We start from the raw sequence: 21,449 nt of genomic DNA, 5'->3' as shown, positions 1-21,449 counted from the left end.
TTAGTCCTCATTTGCAGCTGAACTTTTGCAAACTTATGCCTTATGTAATCACTGACATTAACACTTTATTCACTGAATATCATTAATTTCATTACGTTTCATTTTCACTCTCATCTGAGAAAAAATAAGTGTCAAAGGAAGGTGTATTCATTGGAAATTCCAAGCTGATGTAAATTGTGAGGAATGTTTACATTCATTAGGACAGCTGAAGACAATGTTCCAGCTCTAATCGATTAGGAGTGTATGCTCAACAGCTTCAGTACGAGAAGATAAATTTGTAGATTTAATAATGTGCCCACACCATCATAATTCTAAACATCCTCTAACATCTAATACAAACATAGCATTTGCAGGCATTATTAGTGCCTCCCAGAAACTAAATCAATATTTTACACACAGACACCACACAAGTACGACATCAGCCGCAACAAAGGACCACTATGTCATGGCTCAAAGTCAACAGGCAGTATCAAAGGCTAAAATTGATCACTCTCAAGAAGGCCTTTACTTGGTACACAAAACATTATCAAAAGTAACGTGTCTAGTCTGAGGCAAGAAAGGGTAAATAATTGAATGTACAGACACATTGGACTGACAATTAACTTCACACGCATGCAACTGGTTTACAGATTTTACAACACAATAGGTCCCTGCATACTCACAACATGACAAACCAGTCCCCTGTGGTGGCTCCACTGGCCGCCTGGGTCAGGTGCTCGAACGTGTCGTCCGTCAGCTCCTTCACTGCCGGCTCTCTGTTTTCGCTGAACGTCTGAAGGATGCTGTCATCATTTAAAGGACCTGTAAACATAGAGTGGAGTTTCTTCAGGCACACACATTAACAGGACATTTTTAGAAGAAATCTGACCAGTGGTCCACTAGACGTATACAACAACGAGCCAAAAAATTACGACAGCTGTGCACCACAATACTGAATGCTACCTGGGGCACCGCAGGCATGCAACGTGATAAGGAAAGTATATAATTACAGCAGAGGTGAATGGAGAATCACACTTCTGATGATATGGGCTGCAGATGGGAAATCCACAGAAGTCAGTGACTTTGACAAAGAGCGCATTATTACGGCCCGGTGCCTGGGAAAGAGCATCTCAGAAACTGTGAAGTTGGCCGGTGTTACTGTTGTGTAGATATACGGGGAGTGGCTCAAGGGCAGTGAAGCTACAAGTAGACGACAAGGTGTTTCACATTTAAATGTTCCGCTGCTCACTCGACCAAATTATAAAGTGCCGTACGCAAGGTGCTTCACTCAACTTTGTAACTGTCTGTCTTCTTTGCCAGTAGGCATAAACTCATTATAATCAGAGTGCATATTAGCTATTGTCCTGAGACTCTCCACTATGTCAACTTCCATTTTGGGAATGTTACCTACTTCAGACTGGGCATCAGAAAACTATGCGGAAGACTAACTTACCACCGTTACAACACAGTTTCTTAAGTACTTATACAATAATCAGCTTTTAATGCAGTCACTGCTTAACTGAGACTTTTTACAATTTACAATTAAAAGTTAATTAATTACATGAAACCAAATATGGCATTAGTTACAAAATTAAACAATCGAAAATCCAGGCTGGAATAATGACAATATTATGAAAAGGATAGTTCTATTCATCATACAGTGGAGGTGCTGAGTCACAGATGGGCACAACAAAAAGACTGTCCAACAAAGCTTTCGCCATTGTGGATGCGGGAGTTGCATCTGGAAATGGCTAATGTGATGGAACGACCATTTGGGGGTATTTCATGAGCCAAGCAAAAATGCAGGAGCAATATGTGGGACTGGGTTCTGGCTAGGGACAATTACTGTGCTCCCACTTAGAGAAACTCTGCTTTCGTAGACCGATATCTTTGGCCTATTCCCGCAAGCTACCCTCCTACGTAACAGATACCAACCATTTCCTCCACCAACTCTACATTTACATCCCTAACGCCAATAGCTTTGCTGCTATTGAACACTACCTTTTCCAACATCCAACAGAATCCAAACCTACAACCTCCTTCCTAGTCGCCATGATCAACTATATCCTCATCCACAATTACTTCTCCTTTAATGGCACCAGCTACAAACAAATCTGGGGTATGGCTTTGGGCACCTGCAAAGCACCATCCTATGCCAATGCCAACCTAGGGGCAATCTACAAGAATCCTTTCTAACCACTGTGGTGTCACAAGGCTTAGACCTGTCGCACCCCTAATTAAATTGACCAAGACTTATACGAATAATTGTAAGAAGAATTATTATTATTATTATGTTTTTTAAGTTTGTTTTTGGGTTTTCAGAAATACTGTGGGAAGAAAGTTTATTTATGTTGCAGATAACGTGGAAGACGTTGCCCAACGATCACCACGGAAGTTTGACGTAGCGGCAAGTGGACAAGGAATAAAACAAATGCTCCAAACTACCACGAGCCATGGAAGAGCCTGGGCCACGAGGGCGTCGAGCTTCCTAGGTCTCACTGAGGCCTTCTCAGACCATAAATAACACCCCCCCTCACGATTTTTTTAAAAGCAGATCTCTTGTGCCTTATCTCTCCAGTCGCCCATCACCTCACAAAGACACACTGTCTGACCACCCACACAGGAGCATTCCCCTTGTGACTCAGTAGCAACCAGGACTGGAGCAAATGAATTACATTCTCAGCTAGGGCTTCGACTACCTCTCGTTACGCCCTGAAACGTAGAATGTCCTACCCACTATCCTTCCCACACCTGCCACAGTGGTATTGGGCTGCCTGCCAAACCTACTCAATATCCTAGACCTTATCCACACAATCACTGATCTCAGCCTATTGCCTTGTAGCTCATATCGCTGTAATATACCTAGATACAAGACCTATCCCTACAACTTCCCACTACCATTTGCTCCAGTCCGGCCACAAACATCAACTATCCCATCAAAGGCAGGGCTATGTATGATACCAGCCATGTGATCACATTCTACATGGGAATGACAACTGACAAGCAGTCTGTCCTCAAGAATGGCCACTGACAAATAGTGGCTGAGAAACAGCTGGACCACTGAGTTGCTGAGCACACCACCCAACACAACATTCTTCATTTCACTGACTCCTTCACAGCTTATGCCGTCCCACCAACACTATCTTTTCTGAACTGCACAGATGGGAACTCTCCCTGCAATGTATTCTACATTTCCGTAAACCTCCTGCCCTCAACCTTCATTAGTCATTGTCCTTTACCCACCCATCACATTCCCTGTCCCTATTCCAGCACTATACGGCCCTCTATTTCACCAGTGCACCCACAGTCTTCTTACTTCTCTCCTTTCCTGCTGCCCCTCTCCCCACCCCTCCCTCCGTCTAACTTTCCGACTGCACCTGTATGCTACCACAAGCAGCACTTTACCAGCACCACCCCCTACTATCCTGCTATCCTTCCCCTCAGTGCCCCAGCCTCCTCCTTACCCCCACCACATGGTTGCTTCTCCCATCATGCGAAGCTGCTTGCAGTCTGGGCTTGGCAGCCAGACACTGTGGTCATGTATGTTTGAGTTGCGTTTGTGAGCACATATGTGGGTGTGTGTGGTATGTGTTAGTGTTTGTTGTGTAATTCTGGTAAGGGCCTGTTTGACAATCTTTCTGTTGTGCCTATCTGTGGCTCAGCATCTCCGCTATATGGTGAGTGCGACGATCCTCCTTATAATATTGTCATAGTTACAAAATTATGTATACAACTTTCTGAGATAATAATTCTAATGAAATTCCAAATAAAGCACACCAAAATAAATATGGTTCTTTCTAATAACACTACTTTTTCTTTTACAAAATATTTTAGAAAAATTACAATGTATTTAACATCAGAAGTACCGGACTTCACTGAACACCTAGTGGTACCAGGACCGTGTGGGTCATTTTTGCCCCACAGTAGGAAACCACTGTTTTATTTGTATTTAGGTGGTGTTTTGAGTGTCTTCATGTTGACAATACGTCTCTAAAACGAATAGTACACTGTCGGACATAAATTTTCAGATGCAAACTTTTTTTTTTATTTTAAATTTTACAGAAGAAGATCCACAATCTTTCGTCAATCACCGTTAAAACAAATTTAAGTAAAACAATGTTATAATTTTTTTCTTTATAAAAATATTGAAACAAAATCAAAACATATTGTTTATGTAAGTGTTAATAGTATTTTTACTTTTATAGAAAAATAAGGTAAGTGCCAAATATTTGTGAAAGATTCTAAACCGCGGCAGGTGACAAAAATGCTCTGCGTGTTTTCTTGCTTACTGCAATTGAGGAGCTAAAACATAAGAACAAATAACTTAAGAACAAGGACTTGACAGAATTGCCTGAACTTGGATTCAGACATTCGACAAGAGTTTTTGCTCGGCAGCTTTTGCATACATATTTGTTACACTTGAAGCATAGGCCTCATGCTCTATTTCCCTTTGTTGTTCTGTTGTTTGCAAGAAACCTGAATCTGACAAGACCTTCTACTTCCATATCGGACAGAGCTGGTATCGAGTGCCTACAAGGGGAGACTGGCTCCTGTCTGCAGTTTGTAGAGGGCAGCAAGCTCATCTGCCACTCTGAGGCTAAAGTCTCGACATGAGATCTTCTTAGAGGTAAGTAACTTAAAAATTGTGTGAGCGTTGATCATGATGAGGTCAAGAACATTGTTAAAAGACACTCACAGGCCATTTGTTAGTGCCAACTAGATTCCATCCTTTGTTTCAGTATAAACCTTGACAGTTTCTGGAAGTTTCTTCTCAGTATTCTCATTCATCAGACATCCAGCATGCATGTTACTCAGGATACGGATTTTTTTTTTCTTTTTCCCTCGGTATGCCGTGAGAAGATTTTCACCTGACACTTAAGTGTGTTACATACAATGTATCATCTCCATTTTGCGCAGCAAGAAGAACCTCCTCGAGTGATGTTTGAAGAGCACCAACTAAACTTGTTCCGTTTTGTTTCAGCTCATCTGCCAGTTTCACGGAGGTGAAGAAGTCGTCAGTCATGACGTTCCGTAAGGGCGATGCACCTGACATCTGCTGTTGTGCAAGAGAACTGTTAGCAGGGCCCAGATAGCAGTGTAGAAGGGGACGGGGGATTCCCCACTGTACAATATGTTACTCTGTAGCTTCACAGTGTCACTCTGTAGGGCTGCATGTCGCCAGTCCTTAGAAAACAGAAAGCCACACCAATATAAAGTATCATCCGATCTCCAAATACTTTGTATTTCACGTTCTTTTTGGCCGAAAGTATCGTAATACACTCTAACATCTCGTGAATAACATCGAGGCACACCCAGAAACTATTTAGTGTCTGAAATCTGGTGTTGCTGATACAAAATTAAATTGTGTATGGGTAAAAAACGACCCACATGATACTACTGGTATAACAGGTAAATTTTTCATACTTTTAGATGAGCCAGAGGGATGACTGAAAAGTCACAGGAGCATTTGCCTCCGACAATACGTAGGGGGCTACAGCCTTCAAAAAACCGCTGTGCGTCAAAAATAACCCACATGGTAGTTCTAGTGTTAAGGTCGTCACAATAGTTCACGGGGAAACTGTCAGATGTCAGTGTCGAACAGATACAATATTTCTGCAAACAATCACGTCGCCATTATCAGGTGCGCTGATAAAGTAACTGAGAGGAGACTGGCACTGTGCTTTTATCTCCACTATTCTCCCTCTGATCGGCCACTCTGTCGATCATCCATCCCCGGCATCACTACCCTCAGTCCTCCCGGCGACACAGGTGAGCGTGCCGGCTGCACCTCTGATGTTCCTCTACCTGTCCCCAAACTCAGTTCAATGTCTGGGATTTCTTTCCTCTTCTCAAGCATTCTAGCACCAGGGTCCCGTGTCTCAGTAAGCGTATACCCGCTATCAAGATTTATCGGCGATTCCCTTACTTGAATCTCGACAGATTCCTAGATGACGCAGTCCCAGAAGTTGGACATCTGTGTCAGAAATTTGGTATGACCATAATCCATTCCACATAATTCTGCGAGGCTATGTTCTGCAGTTGCTGACTTATGAGGCTGCTGCAATGTGATGTCCCGTCGGTGTTCTCGGCACTGATCTCCGACAGTACACTCCGGCTGACCTACATATGTCTTACCGCATTAGCAGGGAATCTGATGGACCGTGGATTTCCATAGTCTGAGGTTGTCTTCACACTACCAAGCAATGCCCGTATTTTAGCTGGTGGCTGGAAGATCGTCTTCACTTGGTGTTTCCAGAGAATTTGCCCTATCTTCCCAGATAACGTGCCACAAAAAGGAATAAATGCAATGGCTGCAGCCTCCTGAGAAACCTCTTCTGGTTTCGCCAGCTGTACAGAGGGTGTAGAGTGTAGGGCTCTATGAATTTTTCACTCCTTGTAGCAATTCTTCCAGAAAACCACTGTCAGATGTTAAAGTTCTTAGTTGAGACATTCATTGGCTGAGAGGGTGAGAGCCCTATGTAGCAAAGTTTTGAGCATCCCATTCCCCTTAACTGGGTGCTGGCAGCTGTTCGCCTGTAAATATAGGTTGGTGTGCATCTTTTAGGTTGCTAACGTGAATTGTGGTAAAAATTACACTTCGCAATCTGCCAGAAATGTCATCTTCTTAATCTCTTTACCTCCAGCTTATATAAATGAAATGTTTACATTACATTATTTACATCATAATTTCTGTAATTAGTACATTGAAAAACAACGTATTTATGTGACAAAATTATTTTAAAATATGATAGGCAATAAAACTGGTTGTGAATGACGGCAAATATATGATCATAATGCTTTAGTCATTTGGTGTTACGAAAATCACGTATACGTAAGATACGGATTGTGTTCTTCAGAAGTACTATCTTATGACATATTGATACTGTAAACTGCGGTCGAGTGCAGTATTGGTAGATTCCTATTGTGTATCCACATTCCGCTACATTTCAACATCCGTGTCTCATAACAGAATGTGGAGGTCAGGAACTTGCCCATTCTGTAAGGCACTGTGGCTGATCTGATGACAAAATACAATGTTAGTTCAGGTACACACATTTTGGAGCACACAGTTTAGCACACACTGTTGAAAGTGGAGCTCTGCAGCACATGTCCACTGCTGAGCCAATGACACTGTCAACTACACCTGCAGTTGGGATATGATCATCAGAATTGGACCACGCATCAATGGATACGCTTCACCCGGTCTGATAGATCAGCTGTCAACTGCCTGAACATTACTGTGGACCACTGTCTTAACATTTGATGTGTTCCACAAGGGAGATAGTATCTGTCTGAGTCACGTGGCCAGAATCATGCTACTGTGGTTTGAGGAGCACGGTGGTAGACTCACAGTTATGTATCGGTCATGAAATTTGCCTGATCTGAACTCGAGGAATACATCTAAAACTGGATTTCCAGCATGCTGGGATGCTGAATGGTCAGCAACTTCCCTTACTATGTCAATGTGGCAAACAGTTAAAGTTGCAAAATAGCTATTTTTATACTTAATTAAGACTAATTTCGGGTTTTTATTCTTAACCCATTCTCAAGTAACCCTGTGAAATTACAGGCTAAAATTACAATTTGTTACATAAAATGCCAAATAGTCAATGTGTGTCACAAAGTACATTGTCTAACATATCAAAATACGTACATTCCACCCCTATAAAAGATTCAGGGAAGTCATTATTGCATTCCATAATCATCATCAATACAGCAAAATAATGGATACAGGAGAGTATAAATCACACCGCTAACAAATTATATATCTTTCTTTATACAGTGTTTCTTACACTGAAACAGGAGGTCACTCTATAAATAAAAGACAACATACAGTGCCACACTTGACTGTCATGTCCACAGGACCACAATTCATTGTATGTGTCGACTTTTGTGCCAAAACCCAGATCAATTTCTGACAGTTCTTTCAATTCCCTGTGTATGTACAAACTACTATTTCTCTCGCTTTCAGAAAGCACACACGGAATAAAGTTTGCTGCTATATGTTTCATCTTCACGATATTCCATTCATATCCACCAATTTACAAATTGTTCCTCCACAATCAAATATGATCGCATCACCGACTTTTCAATGTTTTCATCTGTTCTGGAAGTCGATGGATGTCCCAGCTGCAATTTGTCTTCAACTATCATTTGACCAATTTTAAAATGAGAAAACAAAACTTCAACCATTGCCTGCCCAAAGCTTCCTCCCCATCAGCCATATGAAGCATTGCAATGGTTTCTGCGACTGATTACCCAAACAGGAAATGGAATCTAACGTTATCACTGCCACTGAATAATTCCCACACGAGTGAAAGCGTTTTTATAAAAACAATCACACAGACCACAACAATGCCTCCACCATAATGCCACTGGAGAATCTTATACAAAATGGTGTCCAGCGAACACACCTAGCAGAAGAATTTGGAACTAGTGTCCTAGCCACTGCTGGAGCAGATTTCTCATTTTTTTTGGGTCCCCCTGATATTCATAGACTCTTCGCTTAAAAATAGTTCTCGGATTTCAAATGGTAATTGGCATTTATCTTCCAGCATCTCCCAGTTAAGGATTTTCAGGATTTCCCTGGCGCTCTCTGTGAGTTGAACAAAACTGTTGATCATTCATGTTGGTCTTCCTTGCATAAGTTCAATATCCTCTGTTAGTGGTATTTGGTATGTTTCCCACACACTGTAGCAGTATTCTAGGATTGTGTCATACAAAATTATTGTATGCGATCACCTTTGTGGACTGTATTTTTGCAGTAACCTACTAATGAGCCAAAGTCTGTCCCCTGGATTGTTTATAAATGGCACTATGAGCTCATTCCATTTCATATCCCCTGGAGCTGTTATACTCAGACTTTAATACAAACTGATTAGTGGCCGATATTCATTATGTTTTGTACCTGATGATAAATACAAACAATCTGAGTACTCAATACATACAAGCACTCTGAGTACCTGATACAATTAGAAGAACAAAATTACTCAAGACACTGACACTTTTTCAATTTTTGGTAACTACATTTTTCAAATTTTGGAAAGACATTTAAAATTATTATTCTTATTAGCATTATTATTTCTGTATTGTGGAAGGCAAAAAGAAAACATTTGTAACACAAACTATTAGTCACTTACCAATTTCTGAGAATGTAAAAAACCTATTTCTGAAAATAACAATAATAATAATATGTAAAGTATAGATTGCTACTCACCACGTAGCGCAGGTGCTGAGTCACAGATGGACACAATGAAAAAGACTGCTAAAATATTTAAGCTTTCGTCGAAGTCCTTCTTCTGAAATATTAAACGAACACACGTTCCACATGCAGATCTCACACTCACATGGCCATTGTCTCCAAGCCCTTGGACCCAGTGGGCACGTGCATGGTTTCTATTTCAGAAGAAGGACCTTGTTGGAAAGCTTATGTAGTTTAGTAGTCTTTTTCGTTGTGTCTGAGACTCTTCGTTTGTTTTATCTTAGAAAATGATTACCTTTGTAATAAGTAATTTGTATATTTGGTAAGTTTTTGTGTCTGTGGTTTTGTGTTTGTCTTATAAGTCACAGTACATTCTTGGCACCTAGTGAGGCATGATGGTTCACTTTGTTTAGACATACTTGTCACTGAGTGGTAGAAAATGTTAGATTACTGTAAAGTGGAAGAAACACATATGGAACACACATGATTTATAATAAATATTAATATTAAAAATGGAAACTGAACCTATTCATTCTACTCCAAACAATAGAAATTTCTACACAATTGAGTCTACATTAAGAAAAAATTACAATGGACTTCAACAACAAATTAGTTAAACTAATTACACCTGATAATTGTTATCCAATTCATATATAAATGTTTCCTCCAATATTTCAGTGGTTTAGTATACTGGGGAAACACAACCCAAATCAAACTGTTGTACAAACAAGGTTTGGGAAGATATTTTTATAATTTGACGTAATTCTAGGTCATTAAAAGTGGAAACATTATATAATAATTGTATGACTTAACTGATTCCAATTGTGATTCACTGATAATGTGGACTTATGATACAATACTATGTTTCCGGGTTTTGTCAAGTGTACATACTTACATGTCTGAACATTTAAATGAAGTTGCCAACTTCCGCATCATTCTGAAGTCTTATCAAAAACTGACTGAATGCTGTGTAGCCTTTTTCACACAGCACTTCATTGCAGGTAATATCCAACAGCAGCAAAGAATCCATGTTTATTGTCAATATTTTGTGGGGTCATAGACTCATAGAGATATAAATTAATAAAATTAAGTCTCGAGCTTCCAGCTGCTTTAAGCGGTAAAATATTAACAAGTTTTCGGACAAGTGCTTCACAAGTGTTGGCTATCACGCAACTGTTGCTGCCATTTTCACAGGGACACTCTAGTGCCTGTGAAGTAACTGGAGGCTGGTCGAGGGCTGTGAAATGTAATATTGTCGTTGTGCACCTGCTTCAACTTTTTGATGTCAAGGTCCCAAATGTATTTAGCTGTGATCCGCCGTCTTTATTGAGGGTACTGCCAGATATTTTTATCTCTATCACTGCTTTTAATATGCTGTGCCAGACACTATTTGTCTGTTTAACAGTAGATGTGAAAATGGAATAAGATTTCCTGAATTGTGTGACAATGAATCCCATTTTTGTCACCAAGGGCAGCAGCAGACGAGGAAAAACTGACTGATTGTTCCTTAGCTATCAAGAAGTCAGTATGGAGCTGTGAGAATTGCTTTTTGGGCTGGAATGGAATGCTTGTGCAGAACTGGAATGAGAACGGATGTGATTTTTTAATTTGGTTTCATGTGCGTCTCGTTTTTTTTTTTTTTTTTTTTTTACATAAGGTGTTATCAAAAAGTTTCTGTTTGATGGCATTGCTGCAGCTTTTACGCAACGCATTGCAACTATGATGCAGGTATATAAGCACTGACATATAGCAAGGGGTTAGTGCAACATCTATCTTTCCGACATGCAAGCGGCCAATGCAGAAATGTGAACTGTGGTGATGTTATAACACAACATGTCCAAACAGGACTAACATGCTTAATTCTTTTCTTGGCTACCAAAGGACAAATGCCAGTAGACATCCATCAGAGAATGAAGAATGTGTATGAGGCAGCATGTTTGTCAAAAAACCACCATTGCAGGATGGTGTGCCAAGTTCCGTGCTGGTCACCGTTCGGCATACGACACTGCTTGATCTGGTAGGACATGTGGGAGACTCTTGAGCATCCCCCCTACAGTTCTGATCTCTCTCAATGCGATTATCACGCCATCAGTCCCTTAAAAAAGGCCTCGGAGGGTCGACAATTCCTATCAGACGAGGATGTGCACCACGTAGTTCCAGACTAGTTCATGCAGCGGGACACAGTGTTTTCCCAAACGGGTACCTTGAACCTGGTTGTCAGTGGGATGATTGCCTCAAAGTTCACAGCAATTTTGCCTGATTGGCATACGCCGACTCAGGATCATATGGCCTTCAAATGGAAACTTATTTTATTGCCGCTTATACGAAGTGGAATCCAAAATTTTTGGGACTGGTGCTGCCATCTGGAAAGTAGGAGTAGTAGCTAACACCTCTAGGTGGCGAGAGCTGCATATCTGATGAGTCAATGTGCGGAGTGACATTCAGGTGGGAGGACCTTTTGTGTGTCCATAGTGATTTCATTAATACTCTGTGTTTGGTGTGTGGTGATTTTACAATGAATCTGCGAACAGAACAGCGCGTGTGTATGAAATTCTGTGTCTCGAGAAAAGTGCTACGGTGACCCTTGCAATGATTCAACAAAGTTTGGAGGACAGAGCATGAGCCATACGCGTGTGTTTGAGTGGCATGCTCGGTCCAGGGCCAGCCGTACAGACGTCGAAGATGTTCCTCACACTGGAAGGCCCGTTAGCTGCACAATACCAGACGTTGTTGCCAAACTTCCAAAATTGATTTGCTTGTGGATCGACGTCAAACCATTCAAGACCTTGCAGATGAAGTGGGTATTGGTTATGGGACATGTCAACGAATAATGACTGATGAATTGGGCATGCATCGTGTCGTTGCAAAATTTGTGCCAAGGATGTTGACTGCCGATCACAAGGCACAGCATGTTGAAGTGTGCACGGACCTTCATCAGACCGCATCTGACGATCCAACCTTCTTGTCACGGGTTATCACCAGTGACGAGAGCTGGATTTACAGTTATGACCCAGAGACAAAGCAACAATCATCCCAGTGGAAGAGCCAGGGCTCTCCAAGACCCAAAAAAGCGAGTCAGGCAAACAGCAAAGTGAAGAGCATGACCATCGTTTTCTTTGATACCAAGGGGATTGTCCACAAAGAATTCGTCCCACCTAACCAAACAGTGTATTCCACATACTACTGTGACATTTTGCGATGGCTCCGTGAAAATGTGTGGCGATGACGGCCCAAACTTTGGCATCAAGGGAACTGGCTGCTGCATCACGACAACATGCCCTGTCACACATCCTTGCTCATTGGGACCTTTTTGGCAAAAAACAACATGGCGGTTGTATCCCACCCATCGTACTTGCCAGATTTGGCACCTTGCGACTTTGCTAGTCCAAAAACTGAAACTCAAGTTGAAAGGCCATCAGTTCAACACTCTAGAGAGGATTCAAGAAGCACCGCTGGCGGTGATAAACACCCTCAAAGAACAGGACTTCCAGAAAACGTTTGACCAGTGGCATAAGTGCTGGTACCAGTGTGTACGTGCGGATGGGAACTACTTCGAGGGTGATGGTGACCATTAGCCCCAAGGTAAGGTTTTCAACAGATGGCAGCAGCAGTTCTGAAAATTTTGGATAGGACCTTGTATTTGGAAGGAAGTAAATTTAAACGAAAATTAACTTCTATATATTAAATGTTGTTCGCATATTTCTGGATGTGAAATAACAACAAAATTGCATAAACGAAAATTATTGTTGATAACAACCAGTAATTATTATTATCTGTGATTATTAATACTATACAAAAACATAGCAGCCTGAGACTGCAGTTGAGTATGTGAGATGCATTTGCATGAGTGTGCGTGTGCATATGTGTGTGTATTGTTGACAAAGGCCATTGGCCGAAGGCTTTAAGTGTGAAAATCTTCTTCTTGTGCCTGTCTGCGACTCAGCATCTCCACTATATTGTGAGCAGCAATTTTCCTTCTCTAATATTGTTACATTCCATGCTGGATTTTCCACTGTTTGATACAAAGATATAATGTTGATTAAAGTAACTGAAAGTTTTCTTCTACTACTTTCAAGTTTTCAGAACCCTATTTATTACCAAAAAAATTTAGAAGTTCTCAACCACAACTTACTGTAAGTAATAACGCAGTGTATTAATTAAATTTCATGGCAGTGACAGGTGCTGAAGAATGCTATGCTTTATATACATTTTGTTACAAGTATTTGATGTGTGTTAATATTGGTTACCTTAACATGCCCAATAATGAGTAACCTGTAGGAAGTTTTTAAACAAAATTTCAACTGAATGAAAGAGATTATGTTACAATTTGGTGTGTTGTCATTAACTTGTGATTGTAAGGACATATGCATATTTTGAATTGGAGGAAGTAAGGTATATTCAACTCATTTCTTTTATCACCAAACTCCAAGTATTCCATCACTACGACCAGATCTTGAATAACTAAGTCCACAACTTGAACCTGACTTCGAAATAACAAAATATATATGTTTGTAATATATGACGTAAGTGATGATTAAGCTAGATAAAGTAGGTGTAGCACATCAACCATATTTTATTTTAAACACACAGTGTGGCAAGTGTGGGTGTTACGCCTTACAAAATATAAGGCAGCAGTCACAACGCTGTGAGGTGAGCCAGCCTGGTGATGGGGAAACAGTTGACACACCAGTACCTAAATGGAACAGGGTGGAAGCCTCTCCACAATGAAGTCCATTAACAAATTCTGTTCTTTACCCAGTATGACTATATTTTTGTCTTGGTGTGCTACCAAGTCAAATGCTATTTTTGAAAGTCAAAAAATACTGCTTCTATTTGATAGCTTTTATCCAAGACTTTTAGGAAGTCATGGTAGTAAAGCAGGGATTTGTTTTGGCACGACTTATTTTTCAGAACACATGCTGGTTGTCATGGAGGAGGTCAATCCGTCTGCCTCTGCTAAATGATCCAAAAAAATAGCGGATATAAAAAAAGAACATTCTAAGACAATGATAGTAATGTTATATAACAACAATAAAAACCAGTCCAGATAGCCATGTGTGTTTTAGGGCCACTTCTGCGCTAAGCAGAAGTGCCGAGCCAAATTGAAACCACCAGGCAGGTTAATGATGAGGGTTGCTATGCTGACCAGCCTATATGTGGTTTTTAGGTGGTTTCCCACATCCCATTACACGTACATCTATACTCTGCAAATCGCATGTCATGTGCACAGATACTCATACTATGGCATGCAGAAACCAAACAGCTACATCTAAGCAAAGAAATAAAAACATACAGTATTGTCACTCTGGATGTTATTAATTCAGCTGCATAATTGGGCAAACATTAGTATGGCAAATGAAGAAATTTGGAAATAAGTTACAATAACTAGAAAAGAGGAGCAATAAGCAATGAGCAATGCCCACTAATGTAAAACTACTCTATAATACTTTGAAACTTAGGGGTTAGAGACAGTAGTGTGCTGTCACAGTTTTAAAGAGTGCTGTGGACTGTGTATGCGGGCTACACATCTACTGTCCTCTATTCTGTAAGAACAACAGTCATTGTGTTTGGCATATTTTGCCTGCAATACAATAAATGTTCATTAAGTTTTTCGACCTTTTGAGTGCTACCCACTGTCCAACACTTGAATAATGATTCAAAGATCAAATACTTTCTTCTGGCAGTGATGCACCTGCCACTAGAGCTGTCAAGAGGCAGCCATCAGCAGATTAGTGAAGGAATGGAATAAATCATAGGGAAATGATCTTATGGATATGACTAAAAATGAAAGAGTTTTTAACATAATCAGTTTCAGCCTCTGATGTCCTGCTCAGGTGTATGGAACATACTTTCGAATACGTTTAACAGATTCCATCATATGTGACTATTAGTTGTTAGGAAAAGTGCACAATTGCTACATTATTTTGTAGTTCACATTTATCTGTCATCATTGACATTTTGTCTGTCATCATTGCCGGTTAAAGTGGTGATAAGACTAGAATTATCTTACCTCGTCGAGTTTCAATTTAATATGGTGAGATAAATTCTAGTACAATGTAAATAACTACAGTCCACACTGGAATGACTACTACATGTTAAAGTATGAAATAGCCCTCTTCCCAAAATTGTAAATATCCTCTTGACATTTCATATAATTATGATGCTTGAACTAGGCCACTTACCGTGGTACAGCAAGGGTACCCCATGCCTGAAAAACACCAAGGCCGGCTCTTTGGATGGATTATACAACTTGACAAGTTGGCTGTTAGTTGCTTTTACGACCCATGCATTAAGCGTGTCTACCAAGTCTTCACGCAGTGCTATTAACTCATTTTCTAGATCATCGCAGGGTTCGCAATCTTTCTTCGCTAAAAAACAAATACGTAGTAATAAATAACCAGAACTTTGTTCTGTCGGCTTACCGCACGATATCACACATGTACTCACTAAAAACGACAACAACGTATTTTTCGCTCCTAATCAAGTTTGAAAGCTCATCGTCGTTTACAGATTCCAGCGTAGAGGCAGATAAACCGATCTCAATCACAGCTAGCAAGAATACAGAAACTTTGACAATCCACATTCTTGCGGCTGTTTCAAAGTGACACATTTACATTCGTGTGTTGTCAACTGCCAGAGATAATAAACACGCCAACAAATCGTGAATGAGTTGTACCATAGATTCTACGCATTGCCGCTGGAGATGTATTTCCGCACAAGTCTCAACTTTCAAATACCATCTTTGGCCCGGTTCCAATTTGAAACACGTGCGTGCGGGTTCAAGAAAGGTTATGTGTGTTAATTAAAATGCCCTTTCTTTTATTAATCGCCGTTCCTATTGTTCCTTTCTCATCCATATATGAAGCCCTCGATGTTCACTTCCGAACTGGCCTCAATTCGTGCATCTCTTAGTAATTGTGTGCTTGTCTCGAAGAATTTGTTTTGGAAATTTGGCTGATGCAATACACGCCAAATTTGCAGTGATGCACAAGTGCATTGTGGTGTAAAGCATAGCGCTGTAACTGATTATGTCATCGTACTTTTAAGGCGGCAAATCTAAACGCTCAGAATTCCCATTGATACATCTACCAAGTGCTGTACAACTTGCTTGTCCTGCAATAGCTGAGCAGTAAGTAACTTTAAATATTTTTAAGTTGTTTCAAGACACGTAAAATATTAATTTGAAGCTGTTGCGTTCGTTCCGAAAACTGAATTTCCTATGAAATGGATACTTTATTGAGGTGAGGTGCCAGTTCGTGTGAAATTGTTTCAAGGAGGCTTATTAATTCCAACGGCTCCTCGGATAATGTTTGTCATTGAAGCTGTGAAATTTATGTGTATGGGATAATATAACTTTTTTCGTCTTTCTGTACAAAATTGTCATCGGCTTTTTATTTTCTTTTTTCACCAAAGTTGTACAAAATACCTCTTCATTATTGTATTTTTTTTTTAGGATCAATGTGTATTTTTGTAATCATGATTAGCACAGTATGTTTCATAATAGACACCTGAAGGTTAACACATTTCCCCAAGAATTTTTGTTTCACACTAGCAACATATGTTGTGTGGAATTGTGATACATAATAGGTGTGCAGATCCCTTTTAGCTGAACAGGATTCCTTCTTCATATGTTTATGGTCCACTCGTAGTGAATTTGAATGGTGTTTATGTACTCATGTGCTAGTTGTTAATAGATGGCCATCATATTTAGGCTCTGACTAGCAGTTTTAAAAAGTGATGTCATATTTTCCTTAATTTATCCATGAAACTTTCTTGAAATTGACTTTTCAGATTTTGGTGATTTAATAGGTGCAGTCATGCATACTGCCCATTACAATTTTTTCTGCAACTTTTTTATACTCATCTCCGACAAGTAAAACAAAGCAATGATTATTCATTCTTCTGGACATGATCAACATTACCTGGTAGTTCAACCTGTAGATCCACTCACTTGAACAGTATTAAAGTATATGCAAACATTTCATTAAGCATCCTGCACTTTTGTCTAGCTGGGCACTGCAACAATAAGGGGCACATACTCACTTTACAGGTTTGCCTACCCAGATGTGCTGTCCACACTGGTATATTTCAGAGTTTTTAACTGCAGGTGTGATCATCTCTTTGACAGTAGAAAATGTGTGGCCTGTTGTGAACTTGGCACTAGCATTTTTACATCAATTTTGGTAGGCAAGGGTAAACAGCTTTTCCGATAGACTGTACAACTGTGCCCACCACCCTTTTATTTATTCTTTGCTCGTATCTTCCAAATTAGACATGAGACTGTTGTATTTCTCTGTTCGTCAGACTTCATGATCAAACGACATAGTAGCTATTAGTTAGGGCTGCTCTTTGAGTCATTTAATTATAGTGCATTCAGGTGAATTCTGTTAGTAAAAAAAAAATTAAGTTCATAAACTAAAATATGAAAAATGCAGTAGTCTTTCATGCACTATGTAGAGCTGACACTTTTCCTTCACATCATCCCTCACTCCATTTAACTGCAGCAGGGGCAAATATGCCATCATCATCATCATCATCATCATCATAACAGAAGGGCCATCATTCATTGGAGTCTGAATTCTTCTTGCCACCCCCTCCCACCCCACCCCCCGCCCCACCCCACCCCACCCCCCTACACTGGTGCTACCTGAATCAAACTACTATTTTATTCATTTAGTGTGATTTGTATTGAAATTATCCGAATGAAAAAATATAAAAAAATCAAAATGCATAAAACTTCAAACTACTAATGAGTGTAGTTATGTGCATTCTTGCCATATACAATTTTTCAAAGTAGAGGTGAGCAGAGTTCTGGATGGATAAGAAGCATGTATGTTTAAGCAACCTATTATTTGCTTAATTTGGCAATGTCAGTAACTTGAAAGATACATTTCTGGAAGAATAAAATTAAAAAATAATAAGATAAAGAGGCAAGAGTCATTTTATTTATTAGTACTGTTAATAATCCCCTCCCATGGACCATGGACCTTGCCATTGGTGGTGTGGGCTTGCGTGCCTCAGCGATACAGATAGCCGTACCATAGGTGCAACCACAGTGGAAGGGTATCTGTCGAGAGGCCAGACAAACGTCTGGTTCCTGAAAAGGGGCAGCAGCCTTTTCAGTAGTTGCAGGGGCATCAGTCTGGATGATTGACTGATCTGGCCTTGTAACATTAACCACAACGGTCTTGCTGTTGTGGTACTGCGAACGGCTGAAAGTAAGGGGAAACTAAGGCCGTAATTTTTCCCGAGGGCATGCAGCTTTACTGTATGGTTAAAAATGATGATGGCGTCATCTTGGGTAAAATATTCCAGAGGTAAAATAGTTCCCCATTTGGATCTCCGGGTGGGGACTACTCAGGATGACGTCGTTATCAGGAGAAACATAACTGGCTTTCTATGGATCAGAGCAAAAAATGTCAGATCTGCTAATTAGGTAGGTAGGTTAGAAACTTCAGAAAGGGCAATGGATAGGTTAATGCTAGATATGTTGGGAATTAGCGAAGTTTGGTGGCAGGAGGAACAAGACTTCTGGTCAGGTGAATACAGGGGTATAAATACAAAATCAAATAGGGGTAATGCAAGAGTAGGTTTAATAATGAACAAAAAAATAGGAGCACGGATAAGCTACTATGAACAGCATAGTGAACGGATTATTGTAGCCAATATAGACACAAAGCCCACTCCTACCACAGTAGTACAAGTTTATATTCCAACTAGCTCCACAGATGATGAAGAGATTGAAGAAGTGTATTATGAGATTAAAGAAATTATTAAGATAGTTGAGGGAGATGAAAATTTAATAGTCATGGGGAACTGGAATTCGATAGTAGGGAAAGGAAGGGAAGCAAATATAGTAGCTGAATATGGAATGGGGGTAAGGAATGAAAAAGGAAGCTGCCTGGTAGAATTTTGCGCAGAGCATGGCTTAATCATAGCTAAAACTTCGTTTAAAAATCATGAAAGAACGTTGTGTACATGGGGGAGGCCCTGGAAGGTTTCAGGTAAAGTATATAGTGGTAAGACAGATTTAGGAGTCTAGTTTTAAATTGTAAGAAATTTCTAGGGTCAGATATGGACTCTAACCACATTTTTTTGGTTATGAAACTGCAAAAAAGTAGAAATTTAAAGAGATGGGACCTGGATAAACTGAAAGAACCAGAGGTTATAGAGTTTCAGGGAGAGCATTAGGGAACAATGGACAAATACAAGGAAAGAAATACAGTAGAAGAAGAGTGGGTAGCTTTGAGAGATGAAATAGTAAAGGCTGCAGAGGATCAAGTAGGTAAAGAGACAAGGGCTAGTAGAAATCCTTGGGTAACAGAAGAGCTATTGAATTTAATTGATGAAAGCAGAAAATATAAAAATGCAGTAAATGAAGCAGGCAATAAGGAATACAAATGTCTTAAAAATGAGATCGACAGGAAGTGCAAAATGGTTAAGTAAGGGTGGCTAGAGGACAAAGGTAAGGATATAGAGGTATATATCACTAGGGGTAAAATAGATACTGACTACAGGAAACTTAAAGAGGCTAGTGGGTGTGGTGTGGGGGAAGTGGATGTAGATGAGATGGGAGATGTAATAATTCCAATCCCATAAAAAGCAGATGCTGACAGGTGTGAAAATTACCAAACTATCAGTTTAATAAGTCATGGCTGCAAAATACTAACACAAATTCTTTACAGACGAGTGGAAAAACTGGTAGAAGCCGAACTCGGGGAAGATCAGTTTGGATTCCGTAGAAATATAGGAACACGTGAGGCAATACTGACCCTAAGACTTGTGTTACAAGGTAGATCAAGGAAAGGCAAACCTACATTTCTAGCATTTGTAGACTTAGAGAAAGCTTTTGACAATGTTGACTGGAATACTCTCTTTCAAATTCTGAAGGTGGCAGGGGTAAAATGCAGGGAGCGAAAGGCTATTTACAATTTACACAGAAACCATATGGCAGTTCTAAGAGTTGAGGGGCATGAAAGGGAAGCAGTAGTTGAGAAGGGAGTGCGACAGGGTTGTAGCCTATCCCTGATGTTATTCAATCTGTATATTGAGCAAGCAGTAAAAGAATCAAAAGAAAAATGTGGAGCAGGAATGAAAATCCATGAAGAAGAAATAAAGACTTTGAGGTTTGCCAATGACATCGTAATTCTGTCAAAGACAGCAAAGGACCTGGAAGAGCAGTTGATCGGAATGGACAGTTTCTTGAAAGAGGCATATAAGATGAACATCAACAAAAGCAAAACGAGGATGATGGAATCTAGTCGAATGAAATCAGGTGATGCAGAGGGAATTGATAAGAAAATGAGACATTTAAAGTAGTAGATGAGTTTTGCTATTTGGGGAGCAAAATAACTGATGATGGTCGAAGTAGAGAGGATATAAAATGTAGACTGGCAATGGCAAGGAAATCATTTCTGAAGAATAGAAAAATTGAGTATAGATGTAGACGTCAGGAAGTTTTTTCTGAGAGTATTTGTATGGAGTGTAGCCATGTATGCAAATGAAACATGGACGATAAATAGTTTAGACAAGAAGAGAATAGAAGCTTTCAAAATGTGGTGCTACAGAAGTCTGTTGAAGATTAGATGTGTAGATCACGTAAGTAATGAGGATGTACTGAATAGAGTTGGGGTGAAGAGGATATTGTGGCACAACCTGACTAAAAGGCCCCCTATGGGTCCGGTGCTTAGAATAGGCCCGAGGTATTCCTGCCTGTTGTAAGAGGTGACTAAAGGGAGTCTCACATGCTTCGGTCTTTATGTGATGATCCCCTGTAGGGTTTGACCTCCATTTTTGAAAATTTTCTCAAAGAGCGAGCCTATTGGGGAAGGGTGCCTTACATGGTGCATCGTGTCCATCATGTGCTGAGACCTATCGCATCCTACGTCAACATGCACCTGCACTTCTGATCATTCTCCAACTGTTTGGCGAGGTCACCCTCATGCATGCATATTTTTCCATCAACTTTGCAGTATCGTTTTCTACGCTGTCTATGATAATGGACTAGTTTGCTTGGTTGCATCTGTTATCCAGCACGGCAACCAGTCCGTTGCAGTGGGGCCGCCATGTACCCTGTTGGTTATAGCCCCCTGATCACACAGGGATCACTCTGCTGATGCCTGCGCCGTTAACTCACCACGCATGTCGAGTGGTAGATGACAGTTGCCCTGAGGCATTGGGACTCCTGGCAATGACTATCCTGCCAGGTGGCCTTTGCTGCGGCTGGGTGGCACCCATGGGGAGCTCCTCTGGTCGGATTGGGTGTGAT

General features: G+C 40.3%; 2 protein-coding genes across 2 annotated transcripts in view; one reads left to right on the top strand and one right to left on the bottom strand.

Annotated features, from left to right (window-relative positions):
* Positions 1-15,840, bottom strand: part of LOC124552430 (thioredoxin domain-containing protein) — a 46,617-nt gene extending 30,777 nt beyond the window's left edge. The window contains exons 1-3 of the mRNA XM_047126703.1: positions 15,629-15,840; positions 15,364-15,549; positions 663-801 (exon numbers count right to left, since the gene is read on the bottom strand). Of these exons, the coding sequence (XP_046982659.1) occupies positions 663-801; positions 15,364-15,549; positions 15,629-15,791 (488 nt within the window). The 5' untranslated portion in view covers positions 15,792-15,840. The remainder of the gene's footprint in view (positions 1-662; positions 802-15,363; positions 15,550-15,628) is intronic.
* Positions 15,841-15,946: 106 nt separating this feature from the next.
* LOC124552429 (Y+L amino acid transporter 2) overlaps positions 15,947-21,449 on the top strand; it is a 74,695-nt gene continuing 69,192 nt past the window's right edge. The window contains exon 1 of the mRNA XM_047126702.1: positions 15,947-16,310. The gene's annotated coding sequence lies outside the window, so the exon portion shown is untranslated. The remainder of the gene's footprint in view (positions 16,311-21,449) is intronic.

The sequence above is a fragment of the Schistocerca americana genome, chromosome 10, assembly GCF_021461395.2.
Source record: "Schistocerca americana isolate TAMUIC-IGC-003095 chromosome 10, iqSchAmer2.1, whole genome shotgun sequence".
Classification (NCBI taxonomy): domain Eukaryota; kingdom Metazoa; phylum Arthropoda; class Insecta; order Orthoptera; family Acrididae; genus Schistocerca; species Schistocerca americana.
The sequence above is the reverse complement of the archived record's forward strand: the minus strand, read 5'-3'. Positions and strand labels throughout refer to the sequence as shown.